This window comes from Arctopsyche grandis, chromosome 7 (assembly GCF_051622035.1).
Source record: "Arctopsyche grandis isolate Sample6627 chromosome 7, ASM5162203v2, whole genome shotgun sequence".
NCBI classification, from domain to species: domain Eukaryota; kingdom Metazoa; phylum Arthropoda; class Insecta; order Trichoptera; family Hydropsychidae; genus Arctopsyche; species Arctopsyche grandis.
In genome coordinates, this window is record NC_135361.1 from 8,214,849 (window position 1) to 8,235,043 (window position 20,195).

At 33.4% G+C, this 20,195-nt stretch overlaps 1 protein-coding gene across 5 annotated transcripts in view; it reads left to right on the forward strand.

Moving 5' to 3' along the window:
- The window catches only part of LOC143914225 (acetylcholine receptor subunit beta-like 2), a 70,194-nt gene that overhangs the window by 21,173 nt on the left and 28,826 nt on the right, over window positions 1-20,195 (forward strand). Inside the window, exons 8-9 of one of the 5 annotated variants that reach the window (XM_077434354.1) lie at window positions 1,308-1,444; window positions 1,519-1,631. In XM_077434354.1, coding sequence (XP_077290480.1) covers window positions 1,308-1,444; window positions 1,519-1,631 — 250 coding nt within the window. The remainder of the gene's footprint in view (window positions 1-1,307; window positions 1,445-1,518; window positions 1,632-20,195) is intronic. The other 4 variants (XM_077434356.1, XM_077434355.1, XM_077434358.1 and 1 more) reach the window with 4 other exon arrangements.

Consider the following 20,195-nt stretch of genomic DNA (forward strand, 5'->3'; position numbering starts at 1 on the left):
GTTAAAATTTCTTTTATTTTATGAATAAATTGATTCACTTTTTTTGTAACTTTAATTTATTTGATTAAATTTGGTGCGGCCACCAGACATATCCATGGGACCACTATTATCACCTGTGTGGCCACGGTAAAATTTCGCCTGAGAACCACTGCTCTAGATATTGGAGACGTTGCCAACATATTTGTGCGAGCCACAGGAGAAAAAAATAAATCACGATTCCTCAGGTCCCTGAACTTACTAGGTGTATAAAATTTAAATTCATTAAGAACTTGAGGATTGCGTACTAACCCATTTAATAGCTTAAAAAATACATGTGCATATATGTACATACATATATGATATCTATTAAATATTTAAAAATAAATGATTATTCATTTTTTAGTAAAAGTATTCCAAATTAATTTATTTTACTAATTTTTATACATATACATGTGTACATATGTACATATATACACGTTTCTCGATTTACGGGGTTTTGATCCAATACTGTTTTGAAAAATGGACAATATCTTTAAACTCATTTTAAATGTCTTCTAATGTGGTCCATATAATGAATATACAAATGTACATATGTATGTAGGTCAAATAGGAATGAAATAATAATAATATAATATTTGCTTTGTATTACGAATAAAAGTAATGAGTACCGTATTACGATAACTCTAAGAATGTCTTAAAAAAATGTGACTTTCCAACTCAGTTAATTAATAGAGTGACGCTTTCACGAAATCAAACCTCTTCATCTAACCTGGTACCAACTTATTTTTACGAATGATGTTTTTACTTGTTTTTACGAATGCTTTAGAATTCAATAATCCGTTATTATTTGCTAGGTATTACAAATAAAAGTAATGAGTACCGTATTACGATAATTCTAAGAATGTTTTCAAAATAAAAATGTGACTTTTCAACTCAATTTACTAGTCGAGTGACGTTTTCACGAAAACCTAGTCTTTCCATCTAAACTGGTACCAACTTATTTTCAGTTGTAATATATTTTGACCAATTGGAAAGTAATTCGCCATATGAATCAACTTACGTGGGTTAGACGGAATATATTCCAATTAGATAAAATATATTACTACTGAAAATACACTTCAACTGTAACATATATACTTAAATCGCGATAAAATAATATCCGATACAATAATACAGCTGGCGAAATTTTGACGATGTACCTGTAAATCAATAAACTGGTAAACTGGTTATGCCGTCCCTATTGTCCACTAAATAAGAATTTGCAGTTGTTTTTCATTGTGATTGGACGCTTGGTATAAAGTAATATTTTTATTTTTTTTATTAAATAGCAGAGAAAGCCTTAGCGATCCCTTCACACCAGATTACAAGAGTGGACAAGAAGGATTTGACTCAGTGGGACAAGCTTTCGGAAGAGGAGCCGACGAGGAAGCGAGACCGACTCCACCTCACATGTCTCACGGTTCAGGTGATCAATATCCACATAATTCAAGAAATACATTAAATATGAACGTAAATTAAATGTGGCGTATAAATTAGTAGTGCCTGAAGCCGACAATGTGCTGCCTAGGAATATGTCGCCAGAGGTGCAGGCAGCTCTTAGGGGAGTTCGATTCATAGCCCAACACATCAAAGACGCAGATAAAGACAACGAGGTATGTACATAGGTGTATAATATATTCAATCACACGTTGATTTTTTCGATTCGATCTCATTAAGTGTATTAAAATAGTTCGGTTGGACATTTTTTCCTCTATTATTTATTTTTCGGCTGGGCGAAACTTGGCAGACGAATCCGCTCGTTTTATTTTATTAAAGCAGACAATATGGTCGGACGAAGTTTGTCTTGCTTTTCGCCGTGGAATATTAAAGCAGACAGTGCCAGTTTGACATTTGAAGTTTTCAAGCATGCAAAAGCATATGAGACGGCGACTGTGCAAAAAAGATTTTTTTTGGTTGGTTCAGATTGGATTTAAAAAAGACTGGCTTAAGTAGAAATCCATTAACACAATTTAGCCACTCAAACGACTAATGATAAAGTTTTTGCTAGAATAATATATTAGCTAATCGATTTCTCTTGGTCTTCTTAATGTTATTTTATAATGAGGTCATTTGATTGATGTATGTACATACATTAGGGTACATCGAAAACAGCGAATTTTGCAAATACCTCTAGTTGGAATAGATGATCTGTATCATGGGGAATCAGTAAAATAATATCATTAATAGTAAATATTATAGTGGACGTGAGAAATTATGTTTAAGTTACATCAACAAAGAACTGGAGACGCGCTAATACTGTTGTTTAAGGTACGCGTGACAAAGTTTCAGATTTTTTTTCGTACTTTAGTAATGTGAAAAAACATCCCATATGAAATTTTTTTAATGTAAAATTATTCTTTTTTTAATATAAAATTATACATCTTTTCCAACTAGAAGTGTTTCCAAATTCCGAAATTCGCTATTATATTGACATTAGGGTACATAAAAAACAGCAAATAAATTTACTCTAATTTCAATATCACTGTCTTGTGTGACTTTATGTATGTAACTTATGATAAAGCATCAATGTAAATAGAGGAATAATAGCCTAGATAGTTTAAAAAAAAGACCGTATTAGCAACACATAACTTGTTTTTAAATACTTTTGGTATATCATCATCATTCTCCTAGATGAAAAAAATATAATATAACATAAACTTAAGAATAATTGTGATAATAACTTATGTACATATAAAATGTCAATGAATAAAATTTCAACGCAAGATAAGAAGATAAAATTGAAAAGAATACATAGTTTGAACTACCTCAGTTTGCTTACCAAACCAAAGGTATTAATTAATTATTATCAATGAGATTCTGGAAAAGTGCCCAATTAACGTGTTATGATCTTAAGCTATTCGCAAAGTCTCAGATAGCTAGAACTTAAGCTAGTTAGGTTTTCTTCATTGCTTTAAATATTTATATTATCTACTTGAATTTTAAATTTTTTATTTAATAGTCTCATTATGTGATCGGCTAATCTTAATCTTAATTTAATATGAAATTACAATTAAAAATCAAGAAAGTTTGTATCCTATATCACGGTTTTCAAAATTAGATCGTAGAAAGTAAGATTTTATAAAAAAGTTCGAATTTTTCTTACTATTTAAAGATGAATGTTAGTTTCTTTATTTGTTATTAGCTTTGTTTACGAATGTTTAAAAAATTTTCATACTTTTACTCGCGTAAGTAATGCTAGTTAATTCAAATGTTTTGTTTTGAAAAACAAACTATTATTTTAAGTATTCGACTATAATCTTGCGTATATTGTTAATGCTGGGTAATTGCATATTGCTTGATTTTGTTAAATTTTACGTACAATTTGGGCAAAGTTCTATAATTTAGTGCTCCTACATTAATCTACTGGGTGTGCTGAGATCGAGCTGGAAAATATGCATTTAGATTTGGGAAATTTAATGGTGCGAAAAGATCATCCAATACAACGGTTCAGGGGTGCAAAATCGTCATCCCTTTGTCCTTGTAGCATTGTAAAGTTGTCTAATAAGGGTTGTTCGCGATGTCGCGAGCATTCGCCCGTGGGTTCGGGGTGATAAATTCGAACCCCTCGTCTCCCTCCCTCTTTGGAATCTTCCAATTTCAATCTGAATTCTTCGGCGAATACTTGCTAAAGCTTTCGCCGTCTGCAAAGGGCGAGAGCATTTCGCGAAAAAGCAGCAGTAGATCCTCGGAAAGACAAATCTGGAGAGACGGCAAGCTACCGTACGAATTCGCACCCTAAATCGACATTGTTTAATATCGTTCACCTATCACCGAAAAGGGTGATCGTGTTACCACCAGCCTCCATACCTCCCACCACCCACTTATTTCGTCTGTCTGTGTGTGCGCACTCGAACCGGAACGCTTATTTATTGAAAGCTCGCTTTGGTCTATCCAATATTGAATTTCACATATCGTAAAACTTTTCCCTCTGCAAATGTATGGATGCGTGTCAGACTCGTTATACACGCTTTCAAGTGGGAATCAATATAAAAGGCAACATTGCATATCTAATAGGCGAGCTTTTGAGTGATCTCGATTGATCATCTCACTTTCAAATATTTAATTTAATTTTTATTTAAAACGAAAATTGCTCTATGTGAAGTTTTAGATCAAACAATTTATTTACTTTTCTGGTTTGATTTGATTTTTGATTTTTAAATGCTTTTTATTCACACAATACATATTATATCTCTTTAATAGCTACTGATCTACTGATCATATTCTATTTTATAATTTTAATTTAATTTTGTTAGTAATCATAGTATTACATTATTCTAATATTAAAAGAGCTGAAAAATCTATTTTCAATTCTTAACTTTTCTGGTTAAGATTTCAGTATACACCTTCAGTTCTATTAGCATTACAATAATTTGTGGTCTTGCCTTTTTATTATTGACTGGACGACTGAGAATCTTCAGCTATTTCTATATTTTGCTTATACTCAATAGTAATTTCAGTTATGATGTTTTTATCTATTAATTTATTAGGCAGGATTAAAAAGATTACTAATGATAAAATCAATTGTATTGGATACATTGATGGGACTTTTTGAGCGGAGAAAATCTTTTCCATACGATATGAGATTGAAACGAATGAATCTTTTCGTTTTCGAGATGGCATGAACAAGAATTCTATGTATAATATTATAAATAACCACTACATACAATCATCCAATGATAAACCTCCTCACCTTAAACAAAAACAATCATCTGAAAAGCCATACTCTCGGATTCCAAATATATATAATATTTACTACAAAATAATTAATGAATCTTTCTTATTTAAAATAATAGTCTAACAAATAATTAGTAACATACAGTAACCTAGACCTTTTTAACAATATACTTGACGATTTGCTAAAAATAAATGGGTTCTTGTAGTTCATAATTTTTAAGTAAATTCTTTTGTATTTTTCTAATTCTTTATTTTAATTTCATTTTCCTCCATTTTTGAGTTTTTTTTTGCTTTAATTTGATTTCGATTTTTGTCTTTTATCTTATATGATATTTGTATTATAACTTTTGGTATTAACAAACCCCGTGGTCCTTGGGTCCATCGGCTATTGCCGTCTTTCCCAAGTATTCTTAAATAAATAAATAAACATTTTATTAAAGATATTCACGTTGCTTTTAATCATTTGAGATACTTTAAAAACTCAAAGGCTCTTTTTTTACTACCATATTTTCTGTCATTATGAACGAACTACCCTATGATTTTAACGGAAAATAACGTCAAAAATTGAGCATTCTTAGTTAAAGATTAAAAGAAAACTTAATCTTATTTATATTTTGTTTCAATTTTAAAGCTTAACGTCTTTCAGAATTATAGCTCATCTACATTTAATAAGATTCTTATCTATATTTTGTTATATTTTCTATGGGTCTACCTCGCGGGCCGGAATGTGAAATGCCGGAAAACGCAAATATCGGAAGGCAAAGATCCAAAATCGAAAGATATTAAGTCGAAAGATAAAAAAAAGGGTGCATGGTAAACGATACATACTCACTTAATTTGCAGGAACAGGCTTTTTCTCCCGTATTCTGCGCGCACATATTAATACGGGAGGAAAAGCCTGTTCCTCTTGTTCCTGTTGTACCATGCACCCTTTTTTTTTGATCTTTCGACTTAAGATCTTTCGATTTTCGATCTTTGCCTTCCGATATTTGCGTTTTCCGGTATTTCACATTCCGGCCCGTCACAGAGACCGATTGTCTATATATTCATTGATCAAATTTTAATGAATACGATTGAACCCAGAATACGTAACTCATACATAGGCAGAATTTTCCACCAACCGAACACCACATTTGGGATCAGCTCCCTTAAGCCAACACACCTAGCCAATTAAACGAGTTCTCACGTTTCACGAGAATATATGTACATACATAAGAAGTAGAAAGTTTGATAACGATGGCGTCGGATTTAAAAGGTCTCGGAGACTTCAGGTGCAGGTCTCGAGTTCGTCTCCAGCGATGGACCCCTAGTTTGGATTCTGTGGGTGGTTCTGGCGGCGCCTGTCTGCGATGTTACGTGATTCGGATCCGATATTCTTACTTCGTCAGAGAGACGCTCGTGCCCATATCCACTATACATATCCAAGTATGTTCGGTTTATTGCAACGCGAGCTGATCGTAAAACGGCCGTCCTTTGTAAGGATACGCCGACACGGTATACAGAGCTTCTCAACATGCACGATCCTCCCCTTTCTCTTTCTCTCTCTCTTCTTCTATATAGGTACACTAGGTAACCTAAGATTATATTGCACACAAATCGGAAATCTCTCCAAGCTATTTTCTATTGCGGATTGCACGTTAGGGCCGCTTCAGATGGTCTATAGCGCAGGTGATGTAAGGAAATTGCGTTAAGGTAATTTGGTCGAAGCTGGAGTTGGTTATTTATATTTATTTATTTATGTTTACATACATATATACCAGGAAGGCCCTACAGGTAACCTCAATGCGCCTTCCTGGTCAATTGCAAACAATGCAGCATTTATTGAAAACTCATACTGAAAACTCAACTCATAAATTGAATTTTACATACATTTTATTGTACGTTAATCATACTCAAATAGTGGTGACATGGTAGGTAGGAAGGATTTTTAGCCAATTGGGTTAATAACCTATTCTTAACTGCATAAATGAGTATATATATGTATCTCCGGCTGCAACTCATAACCTCAAATTTAATTGTTTAATCCTCCAAAAAAAACTTTCTAACCAATTCAAGTTACAAACATATGTACACAGATCAAACACAGATAGTTTTATTTTTAGTTATCAGCTGATTTAATTTATCTGATGATTGAAAAGTTCATTTCTGTAAATACATAAACTCATTTATGGAATTTTAAGATTCAAACATCTTTGCAACTGGACTTGATGACTATGATTTATAGAAATACTACATATTGAGATTTTAAAGTGCCTTTAAAGTCATTTAGATGCGTATTACTCAACAATGAAAATAATTATAAATAATAATTAAATTAATTTGTAAATAATTATAATTAATTTGTAAATGATAATTAAATTACTATGTATAAAATAGTGAAAATAATTTGTAAAATATTGTATTCATAAATAAATGTCTGTAGCATTTAAATCAGTGCTACTCTAACATTTTCAGTTACATATATACATCAGCATATATTTTTTAGTAATTCTCACGGGCTGCCTGCGGTAATGTAGTAATTTCTGTAACACTAAAAGGTAGAAAATAATAAAATCTTAAATAAAAAAAGGTTTTTTAAAAACATACCTCTTTTTGGTTTAGTATATAATTTTAAGATATATAAAAAAACTCAAGAAAAAAAAAATAAATGTTTATAAAAAACTTTAGTAAAAAAACTCATGTAACAAAATAAATGTAAAAATAATGTACTAAAATATAAAAAATAAATGTATATAAAAAACTTTATTAAAAAAACTATATTAAAAAAAGTCAAGTAAAATAAATGTATATAAACAAATAATGTACTAAAATATAATAAATAATTAAATAAATATATAATAAATTAAATACAATTAATTTATTAAAATAAAAAGGCAATTTAAACAATATTTCAACAACAAATGTACAAATGTGTGGGATTAAAATTTCAATCAAAATGATTTCAATGATTGGGGTTTCAATCAAAAAGATTTCAATGATTGGGTTTCAATCAAAATTATGATCCCGGCTTAAACTAATGTAATTAAATATATTACTAAGAGGTATGGGCCGCTTTTAGATCATCACATACATACATATTATTTTTTATATACATTTATTTTGTTACATGAGTTTTTTTACTAAAGTTTTTTATAAACATTTTTTTTTTACTTGAGTTTTTTTATGTATTATCTGGCCACAGTGTCATATTGGGGTAACCTGTGAAGACACTGGTATAATAAAATATGCCAAATCATACAGTAAAATATGCCAAATCTGCAACATTTTACGATCAAGAGCGACACACATGTACAAATGTTTCGAATTTACACTTTTCCGCAATGACTTTAAAGCGTACACACGCGCCGTGAATCCAGAGTGAATTCGGCGAAATTTGGCTATGAAATCGTGTAATATTAAACCTCTTTATAGGTTGTGAAAGCTATTAACGTCCATTACTTAGCTGAGACCGGTGAAATATGTTATAGCAGTTTCTGCTTTTGTCGTTCCAAACTATCCTTTGTACACGGCCGCTTGCCACTGTTACTGTCCGATCCGACTGCGTCGAATATAAATTTGTTTGTTTGTTTATTTATTTATTTATAATATTCTTTCAGTATTAAAAATTATAGTATTGCTTCGTGCGAATGTGGCATGCACTCACAGGAACATTTTCCTCCATTCTCAATACTCTGGAGCCTCTCCTGCCAGTATATTTCGACCTCCTTCCTTCCAGCTACACACCCGAAGGAATACGTACAAAAGACAAATATATATTTTTGTCCATTTGCGGGATATTATATTTTACTGTGCAATTTATTATAGCCACCGTCGTATAGCTTTTTGATATGTAACCGTGGCATCGTATTATCATATAAATGGTGTTGTTTTCCTGCTTGCTCGACACTGAAATGGGCTCATTTGGCTTTTTTTTCAATATAGCACTATAGGGAAAAAGAGGAGAAAAGCTGTATCTCTCTCTCGGCTCGAATAGTGCCTCGAATGCCTCTTTTCAGTCGAACCACCCCCTCATCCCTTCCCGGTTTTTCTTCTGTATTATCAACTGGTACACGTTCACTCGGAAAGTGACAACGGGGAAATATAATCATAGTATAGAATAAACGTCACTTTACTTTATCCGGCAATACATCAATCAATATTCAAGTGTTGTCACATGTGTGGCACGCCTGGAAGGGGAAAACCGTTTTTTTATTGGGAAAAATATACAATTTGAACGCGAGGAGACGCTCTATGAAAAAATGTGGCATTTGGGTGCTTTTATAAGGTTTTAATTAGATATGATACGTATCTACATATATCGTTTTCTCGATGTGGGCGATAAAAAGATTAAATGTTTTTCTGGCGAGCTATGGTAGGTAGATTTATCTTCTTCAAATATTGCATATAAAATATTTCATATAGTGGTGTCAAATATTGAAGATTAATAGTAAATGTCGTTTTGAGTGAGAAATGTGATACCTATGTATATTCAAAAGATATTAATGTTACACGTTATTGATTTATTTATTATACAGAAACAAGATGAATATATTAAAAAAGTATACCAATAAATGAAATGTATAAATTAATAATTTGGTTCACCATCAGTTGAAAGAAACGAGACGGAAGGGGTTGCCGAGAAAACTCGGGGGGTTGCGATACAAAACAAGAGTAGAAAGCGTGCTCTGACTAGAATGCGTTATCTCTATATTTCTTTATTTTTTATTTTATTTTAAATATATATATATATACCGGCTTGACAGGAAGACCCCAATGCGCCTTCCTAGACAATTAATAACAAATAATGCAGCATTTTTATTACATAAATCACTGTATTTCGAGAAGCTAAAGAACACTTATTAAGAAGTTTATTTTGTTATATTTATTCTTTATATTTATGAATTTCTACATCTGAGGCCTGTTGATTTTTCAATAAATAAATAAACACGAAATTAACAAAAAAATAATTAATTAATCCATTGAGACATCTATGGATTTAGACTTGTACGTAAATTTTTACAAACTGTACAAACATTAAATACAGAAGATTTGTGACAGCAGGTAGAATGATTTGTTTTGCCAATTTTGAGGAACCGTTTCAAAAATGATCAGATACAATTGGCAAACTCTGGTAGGAAATGATTGACTTGGAGTCACAAATATCCAAGTCTAACCACCAGTATTAAAGATTAGCCCGGGATCGAACCCAATAATCTTTTGGTGATAAACATAAACGCAACCACTGAGCCATATATATATTGGCTATTATGTATTATTATTACATTTTTATACCGGAAAGGCCTTACAGGTACACTCCAATGCTCCTTCCTGGCCAATTACAAATAATACAGCATTTTTATTATAAAGTCGCTGAATTACGAGACACTGAAAACTCGCAAATTAACGAGACATCTATGAATTGTACATAAATTCTATTGTACAATAATCATACTCAAATAGTGGCGACATAGTAGGTAGGAAGGATTTTAGCCAATTTTTAATCGAGAACTGTTTCAACAATGAAATCAGAGAAAATTGGCAACCTCTGATAGGAAACGATCGACCTGGAGTCACAAATATCCAGGTCTGACCAGCAGCACTACAGATATACGCAGAAAAATTCTTTTCAATCGAGGTCAGCTCATGGGATCGAACCCTGCGCCTCTCGGTGTTAGGCAGAAGCTTAACGACCGAGCTATGCTGCTGGCTAATTAATATATTTTAATTTTATTTTAATAATATATTTTTCGTAACCATTTTTTGACTTGTCACTGTTTAAATAAATTATTGAAATAGCTGTTGATTTTAGTAATTAGTATTGGACTTAAGACTACATATTACTCAAGCAATTGGATACTGGTATATTATATGTATGTAAATACTTAGTAGGGAGAGATAATCATCAGAAAAGAAGCCTCCATTTAATCAATTCCACGTACAATTTGATAGCTCTAGAATTGCTTCAATATTTTATTGATATCTTTTTATAAGAGACTACACATTTATTTTACACGGTAGATTTTTTTTTAAAGTCGTATATCCTGTAACTAGTTTCGTGACGGGAATTCGACTATTTAATATTTTTTCCGTCCATACATTCAATTATATGTCAGGCTGCTGTCATCGCAGCCACCCAAGCCCCAGTCTCGGGGCCCCCCCGGGGGCGGAGGCCCCATCGTCGTGGGGCGCATAAATAATACATGCATTCCTTGTCCAATTTCCCACGTGTCCCGTATCTCCAGCGTCGTTCACGTACACGTGCAAACGTAAAATGTAACCGTAAAAATATTCAAATAATGCCCGTCGCTCCCAGGTCGTATCAAAAACACGATCCCGCACCCAACCCTAACCCAACGTGTTTGCACATTAAAAGCTTTTAATAATTCAAGTCGGTTTTGTTTCCGGTTTTATTCCGATTGTTCGTGCCGCTCTGCTTCTTATGGAAATTCTGCGAAGGAAACCAAAAAAAAAAAAAGTCAAAATAAACGCAAATATTGTACAGTTTTCGATTGTTACCGCAACGGGGCAATGTCAGGGGTGTGGCACTATTTCGGAAGTGGACTTTTGAATTTGTTTATAGGATTATGCGGTGAAATATTTTGGAATCGCGTGCAATCTCGCAATGGCGGTTGCGAAATCTCTCTCGTACGCTGCTAGTGATCTTGGCATTGTGCCATATTAAAATTCTTTATTATTTGCAAACATTGGTTTGGTTTGAATGCTTTATTTTTATGTCAGTTTTTCTATTTTTATTCCTGCTTTTTTCCCTCACCCCGTTGATGTCATACATAAAATACGTTTGAGTAAAAATGCGTACATATTGAATAAACCTAGGATTTGGTTCACTAATTTCATGGTTTCGGGGAAAATGCTCGCATCAGATTTTTCCGAAACGAACTTCGTAAATAGACAAGTAATATATTTACATGTCTCGTAAAATGAAATATTTATTTTTCATTTAGTTCTATTCAAAGTGATGAGTGTTGTACTGAAAAAAAAAATTCTCAGACACATTACTATTATGTACTCGTTATTCAAATAATTTCAACTAATGTTTTAAATTGTCATATTTGTCAGTTTTTTTAACACAAGAATCTTTCATTTTATTATAATATATTTTTATACTTTAGTTTAGTTATGTAATGTGCTATTTAATCATATTATAGCTTTCATTCTTTTCCTTTTCATTTGTTTATTTTGTATTTACCTTTTTCATTTGTTTTATATTTGTAAATTTCAATTTCTTCTTACATTCTATTTTATAACCTTTTCCAAATATTTTAATACTATAGTTTAATTATGCAATGTTCTACATATTTTGTCATGCCTTTATTCTTTACTTTTTAATTTGTTTTCCTTATATTTATCTTTTTCATTTTTGTAAAAATCTATTATTGGACTCGGATGTTACATATATTATTTATTTACTATTTTTTTTTTATACATATCTATGTACATCCTGTCTGTTGATTTTTCAATTAATAAAATAAAATAAAAGCTCTCTTCATATTAGTTCAGCACAGACTGGTAACTGCACTTAACAGCAGTACGTAAGTATTATTTCGTACATTCTATATGGATATATCTACATTCATATATTCCGTAATTTACATATACATATGTTACAGTAATAGTGTAAGGCTCTGATCAGTATACACTGACTAGTAAGTGTATGCATCATAAAAATCACCCAGTAAAAGTATACACGGGAGAATGAACGAACACTTTTACTTGTAAATTCATACACTAGCTATCTGTACGCAGTAAATGTTTACAAAAGGTATAATAAGTTGACATTCTTAGCAAGTATGTACATAGTCAGCCTATGACGAATTTAACAAAAACTGAAATATTGCGACATTACATATATCGAAGAACATATTAGTAATGAACAAATTAAAATGTAACCTTACCTATTCTAACCAAAAATCAAAAAAAAACAAAAAAATGTAGGTAATATGGATGTACTTAATTGTAAAACTTCTACAGTGCATATAATCTTGTTGATTATTTTCGTATCAATTCAACAATAAATTATTTATTTGAACATAACCAGTGAGCATAAAATTCATTGGAAGAGTAACGTCAAACTTTGGTCAGCTGTCAAATAGCTCAAATTTAATTCGTTAGCAGATTTACTAGTGTACAGCAGCCAGTGCTTGAATTTTCGCGTCAGTGTATACTTTGTTCAGTAAAAGTATCTACGGAATCTAGAATCGCAAGTTTTAGATAAAAACCAATGCTAATGTACACACTTACTGGTCACCGCAGACGTTACAGCAGTAGCCGACAAAATTTATTCATATAATACAGTAGTACATGTCACCGGAACGTATCAAGCGAAACCAGCTTCCTTTGGCTACTGTGGAAATAGGTGCGCAAGTGACGTCATAGGAGCGAGTGCAGGCTCACTAACTAAAGTGGCAATAAAAGTGACAAAGTCACATTGTGACAATATTGACTCGACGATACGTCGCAAGCAATATTTTGCGTTATCGTTGCGCTCTCTAATATAAATATTGTGAAATATACATATGTATATGTAATATATATAGCCAGCAGTATGGCTGGGTAGTTGCGTTTATGTTTAGCACCGAGAGGCTACCATGTTCGATCCCGTGCTCATATTTGTGACTCCAAGTTGATCGTTTCCTATCAGAGTTTGCCAATTTATCTGATATCATTGTTAAAACGGTTCCTCCATCATATTGGAAAAATCCATCCTACCCGCTATGTCACAAATATCTGAATGTGATTTATTTACAATATGTAAAAAATTATGTACAAGTATAAATCCATAAAGATCTCTGTGTACTAATTAATTAATTGATTTATAATTTAGTGTCCTTCAGCCTCTCGAAATACAGTGATTTATGTTATGTATAACAAATGCTGCAATGTTTGTAATCAATTGTCTAGGAAGGCGCATTGGAGTTTACCCTCTAGGCCTTTCTGGTATATATCTATGTAAAAATTAAAAATTAATATAAATAATATATATATTATAGTATCGTATTCCTGCGTAGGAGTGGGTGGAGGATAAATGCTGCCAAAGTCGCTTCACAGCATTTATTGGGCGATTAAAGAGACACACGCACTGCCAGTGCTCAGTCCGGAATGCCTTGGTATGGCCTAAGTACCTACTTATAAAGGGCAGGTAGCTCAGTGCATCTTCCTCGACACGTTTGTTTACTTATTGTTATAGTCACGTACCAGATATGCAGTCCCACGGTCTCGGCACGCAGTCCCACGCTTTCGCGCTGTCAGTTCTGAGAACTTACCGACCACAAAATCAATTTGGGGGTCTCCATTGTTAGCCGACTGCACTTAAACCTGGAGGTAATCCTCGAAAATCAATTAAAACGGCAGCTCCTTTTCACACATGCTACAGAATGAATAAAAAAGTCTTCCGTGCACTGCTGTGCCTGCAGTGCTAGATTGTATGAATAGAGATTAACAAGTGTTTATAAATTGGCCTATTCGTGGGACATGGCAGGAGAAAACTTCGAGATAGGAATGGATTCAGTCTTCCGAAAACTCTAGCTACATGTATCTATGTAGCTATGGATATAAACACAAGTTGTTCTGAAACTCCCTTTGGAGGAGAGGACACTTCTGCGATCGGGAATAAGTTTCGAGTGTCTGTTTTGCGGCCGCGGAAAGGGGACACCATCCGGATGTTGAGGACCACTGGAATCGCTATATTTACGTTCAAATTAAATAGGATGCGCTCGAACGTCGCAGAGGGCTCTCTACTACTCGTTCAAACCGTCGAAAAATATTTTAAAATATTTTTGTAAACACTAAAAAATATACTGCCACTATATATACATATATAATATAAATTGGTATTACGCTTAAACTTCTAGATATGAAATTATAGTTCAATACACTCGATTTTCTATGATAATTTTGAAAAAAAAAAGTCGTTGAGAGCTTCTTTCAGTGTATACATATATTTTATTTTACATACATAAATATATATATATATATATATATATATATATATATATATATATATATATATATATATATATATATATATATATATTTATGTATATACCAGTATTCGTAAAAACATCAGACCTGTCAAAAGTCAACTGTTATATTACAACTGGCGCACATTGTTGAATGTGTATTTGCGCTTGTGGAGATATAATTTACTAGTTGAATTGTATTCGAATTTGAATGGCCTAAAACGCCAGTTGGAATGTATTACAACTGAAAATACACTTCGACTGTAACATATTTTATTTTATTTTATATTACATAGATATATACCAGGAAGGCCTAACAGGTACGCCCCAATGCGTCTTCGTAGACAATTAAATACAAACATTGAAACATTTTTATTACATAAATCGCTGCATTTCGAGAGGCTGACAAATACGAAATAAACAATTAATTAATTAACGAATTAATCCATAGATACATCTTTGGATTTAGACTTTTTTTACATGTTATACATAAATCAAATTCTGATAAGAAACGATCGACTTGGAGTCACAAATATTCAAGTTTGACCAGCAGTATTAAAGATAAGCACTGGATCGAACCCGGTAACCTCTCGGTGCTAAACATAAACGCAACCACCGAGCCATACTGCTGACCATATATTAAAGGTGCAAAGGTACATATGTATCTGATTTATATATTTAAATAAATTTATTTTTTCATACAAAAATGAATATTACACATCGTTTCATTGTACATGTATGGATTTTGAGGCGAGCGAATAACAAATACTTTCATCGATGATATGACCATCATTAATCACCGATCCTCAATATACATTGTATGTACATACATAAATATATTTAAAAAAAAATGCAGAGCTCGGCAATGCAACGAGCCGCTCTCTCATGCACCATTAGCCACGTGAAAGCTGCACTCGTCGATTTGAAAAGGCCGCAAGTTTTAATCGAACTCAGTGAAAATTCGAGTGCATTTTCCGCTCATACGTACATGTAAAAATTTCGCGTCAATTTTTCCCCTTTGCGTCAATTACGTTGATTGGCGAAGAGTGAAATTATTCACTATAGATCATTTTGCAAAAACTTGATTGATCTAATAAATTATCTTTTGATCGTTACTTTATTTTGTATCATATATATACATATATGTTACAGTGAAAGCATATGAAAACAAGTCAAAATATATTATCACCAATTCAAGCAGTGAAAATGTATCAAACAATGAATTTACAACGTTTAACTCTATAAATTTAACCCTAACAACCCAATCTTAAATGAATAAGGCCAACTCTTACCTAACCTAACCCATCCTAACCCTTAAATAATACCAACCCTAACAATCTAATCTTAAATTAATAAAACCAACCCCTGAAAATGTAACTGGTTATGATTTCACTGAAACGTCAGTGAAAATATATTTTCACATGAAATATAATTTCACTGTGACATTGTATATAAAAACGGATGCGATGCGATGTATAAATATATGTGTGTGGGTATGTGGCGAGCGCGTGGAAAAGTATGGAGATTAAAAAAAAAACAAACTTTAGTATGCGTTATGCATAAATATGTGGTGCAACGACCGGGGTAGCGGGGAAGTGGGGATCTGATCGTCTGACATGTGCTCCTGATATTGAGCACCTGAGTTGGAACGGGTGGCGTCAGTATCAGATGCGCGGGAGCGTACACACATACACACATACATTCATTCAATGGATAGTTTAATGAGCGCATTATATTTTTACTATTAACTGGTGTTACGCCCGTTGATTTCAACGGGTGGTTTCGAAAAGGAATTGAAACACGGATAAAAATGTAAGGTAATTTATAGGCGCACACGCACGTAGTATTAATCGCAATAAAAGTGGCACTAAGCAATCGAAATGATCGAAATGATGTGTTCGAAGTGAATGTGTGTATGTGTGCCCTGAGGGCTTCGCCCCCCGCACCGCTGACGCCTCCAGCGGCCTGGAGGGTTCGCCCGGAGGACTTCCGTCGTCCTGGGGGCTTCGCCCCCTGACGCCCAGAGCACCTTCCGCGCTCTGGGGTCTTCGCCTCCGCGCCTCCATCCGAGACGTCCGGCGCGGCCGACGATCCCAGCGCAAATGTGAACGCGCTCGTCACTCCCCCCTCCCTTGCTTCCCCACTACTACGCTTCCCGGCGTCTCGATTACTCGGCTGTGATTGGTTCCCCATACTGGTTGATCGTCTGAAACATACAAACACACATATTTAGCGACAGTCGGTTTTTATATATATTATTATTATACACGCGCGCGCCTTTTAATTACCATACACTATATTTTATTTTAATTCGTGTATCAATAACTTTCTTTGAAATCAACGGGCATAACATTAGTGACATATAATTTGCGCATGGATTATAAATAAAAAAAATTCGCACACATAAAATTAACAATGTACCTACAGTTGGAGAAAATTACACAGTTTAATAATAAAAGGTGCTGTTTATTTTATAAAAATTTTCATTGTACGTTTTGCATACATATTTTACATACATAATCCTGTCTGGTTTTGGTACGTTAACACGTACGCCGCGAGCGCCACATTTTCCCCATTTTAGTTTTACCGTATTTTTTTACTATACAGTTTTATTTATTTTCTTCCCTTCTTTTGCTACACTCGCCGATTTTATTTCTACTTTTTTTCCCTTGTATATTCCGGCGTTTGCCAGTTAGAAAACTTCCACAATGGCGGAGGAGCAAGTTTCGAGGGAACTTTCGGTTTCGGACCGGAGCACGTGCCCCTACAACTTTAAACTTCGGGTCTGGTTCCGCAGAACTGAAATCAGACACCACCTATTTTTACAAAAAGAAAATTCGGTGTACATCGTATACATACATACATATATAGGTACATACGCGTGCGTCTAGGAACCTAAAAATTACACATCAAAAAAATCGCTCAGTATAAATGGTAAGCGGCGCACAATAACTTGTGACCCAACAGCTAGTATGTAGAGTGAAAGTTTTAATCGCTTAACATATTTATTATATCTGAAATTTTGATTTATAGCATATATTTATTTATTTTACATATATACATATATGTATATACATATTTATTTATTTATTTTTACATACATATATACAAATATACCAGGAAGGCTTAACAGGTAAACCCCAAATGCGCCTTCCTGGTCCACATAATTATTACATAGATACATGTAAATCTAATCAATATCTGACATCTATCGTCAGATATTACAAATATCGTATTAATACGATAAATAACGATGAATAACTTTCATGTAACAATACGAATTTTATATTCGATAAACAACCACAGAGACATCTATGGTGAGCAATATGGCGAAACCTAAGATATAACAATAACTAAAGATTCGCAATAGAAAATTGGAAAGGAAACGCCAATTTTACAGGAATCGTTTCAATGAAAATCAGAAAAATTTGCAAATTCTGATAAGAAACGATCGACCTTGACAAATCAAAGTCTGGCCAATAGCGAGACTTAGCGGGAATCGAACTCGTAACATCAAGTACGAGGTAATTCAACATTCACCACTAGACCACGCTACTGGTTATATAAAAGGCCTAACAGGTAAACCTGTTAGGCCTTTCCCGTTTCCTTTCCCGCTAAGTCTGGCCAATAGCGAGACTTAGCGGGAATCGAACTCGTAACATCAAGTACGAGGTAATTCAACATTCACCACTAGACCACGCTACTGGTTATATAAAAGGCCTAACAGGTAAACCCCAATGCGCTTTCCTGGCCAATTACAAACAATGTAGCATTTTATTACATAAGTCGATGAATTACGAGAAACTGAAAAACTCGGAATTAACGAAACATCTATGAATTTTGTACATAAATCATGCTCAAATAATGGTGACATAGTGGGCAGGATGGATTTCTAGCCAATTTAATGGAGGAATCGTTTCAACAATGAAATCAGAAAAATTGGCAAACTCTGATATGTAGGAAACGATCGACTTGGAGTCACAAATATCCAAGTCTGATTAGCAACATTACAGATAGCTCAGAATAAATTCTTTTCAATCGAGGTCAACTCACGGGATCGCACCCGGTGACCTCTCGGTGCTAGGCAAAAGCCCAACCACCGAGCCATGCTGCTCGCTATATATGATATGGTTTACGATACTGTTCATATGATCATCATGGTTTTGTTTTAAAAAAAATTTTCTGACAAAATAGCATTACTGTAGTTTAATTTGATTTTAAGTATTAATTTGATACTGAAACATTCACTTATTGAAACACATCAAGAAATAGGAACGGATTGCATGCGTTATTGTGGCATTGCAACGTTTTTCAGCATCGTTGGTTTCAGCATCTTATAAAATTTGCATTATTGGCATTGGAGTGTTTATGAATTATTTGTTTTCCTTTTTTTATTTTTTATATAATCGAAAAGAAAGCAAACGCGTGTTTATTTAACACCAATCGACTTTGCCGTTTCTGAATACTTTGTACCATTTTGTTAAAACTAGAGCTTATTTACACCAAATTTATCAAGTTTAGGCAATTAAAACGACCAAAGAAGTTCAAAGAGGTGAATTCGAATGATGTATTGTAAATGCAATGAATCATAATATGATGTGTTTTGTTTGAAGAAAGCATCTACGTCAACGGTTGGATCAGTCTTTATATGCGAAATGCTTTTATGGTCCAGAGAAAAATAAAATAAATCCATTTACCAGATTTTTCAATAACGGGTTTGCTTTAGCGATGCGCACATACCGTATCCAAGGTTTATTCATGGGAAACATTGTTCGCGTTTCAAGTGTCACACTATTAAATTTTACGTTTACGATCTCCATATTCAAATTCGAATCTTTTGCACGGGTTCGATGCCAAGTTGTTCGAAATGCCAAATGAAAAACTTTGCATTTGCCGGTTCATTATAAACTCTCTGTCCATATATCGAAAACGTATGTTCGAAAAGACTAATATGATATACATACACTGTTATGTACATTGCTTATCAATGTAGTTCCCACAGTATTAAATTCATTTTTCACTCGTTCATATACATACATATTAACCAGCAGTGTGGTCTAATGGTAAGTGTTGTATTCTATCGTGCTATTGGTTACGAGTTCGCTTCCCGCTGGAGTCTCATTGCTGGCCAGACCTTGGTTTGACGAGGTCGGTCGTTTCATATCAGAATTTGTCAATTTTTCTGATTTGAAACGATTCCTGTGAAGTTGGCATTATTATCCAATTTTCTGTTTCGAAAAAACTAGAGTTAATATTATTATCTCTTAGGTTTCGCCAGATTTTCTCCATGAGATTATTAGTATTGTTACATGAATAAGTTATTCATTGTTATTTATCGTACGATGTTAGTAATATCTGACCATAGATGTCAGATATTGTTCAGATTTACATGTATTAATCAATATGTGAACCAGGAAGGCGCATTTGGGGTTTACCTGTTAAGCCTTCCTGGTATATGTTTGTATATATGTATGTATGTATATGTACGTGAATAAGAAATCCATAAAAATTCGTGTAAAAGGATATTCAGATAAAATAGGAATGTCG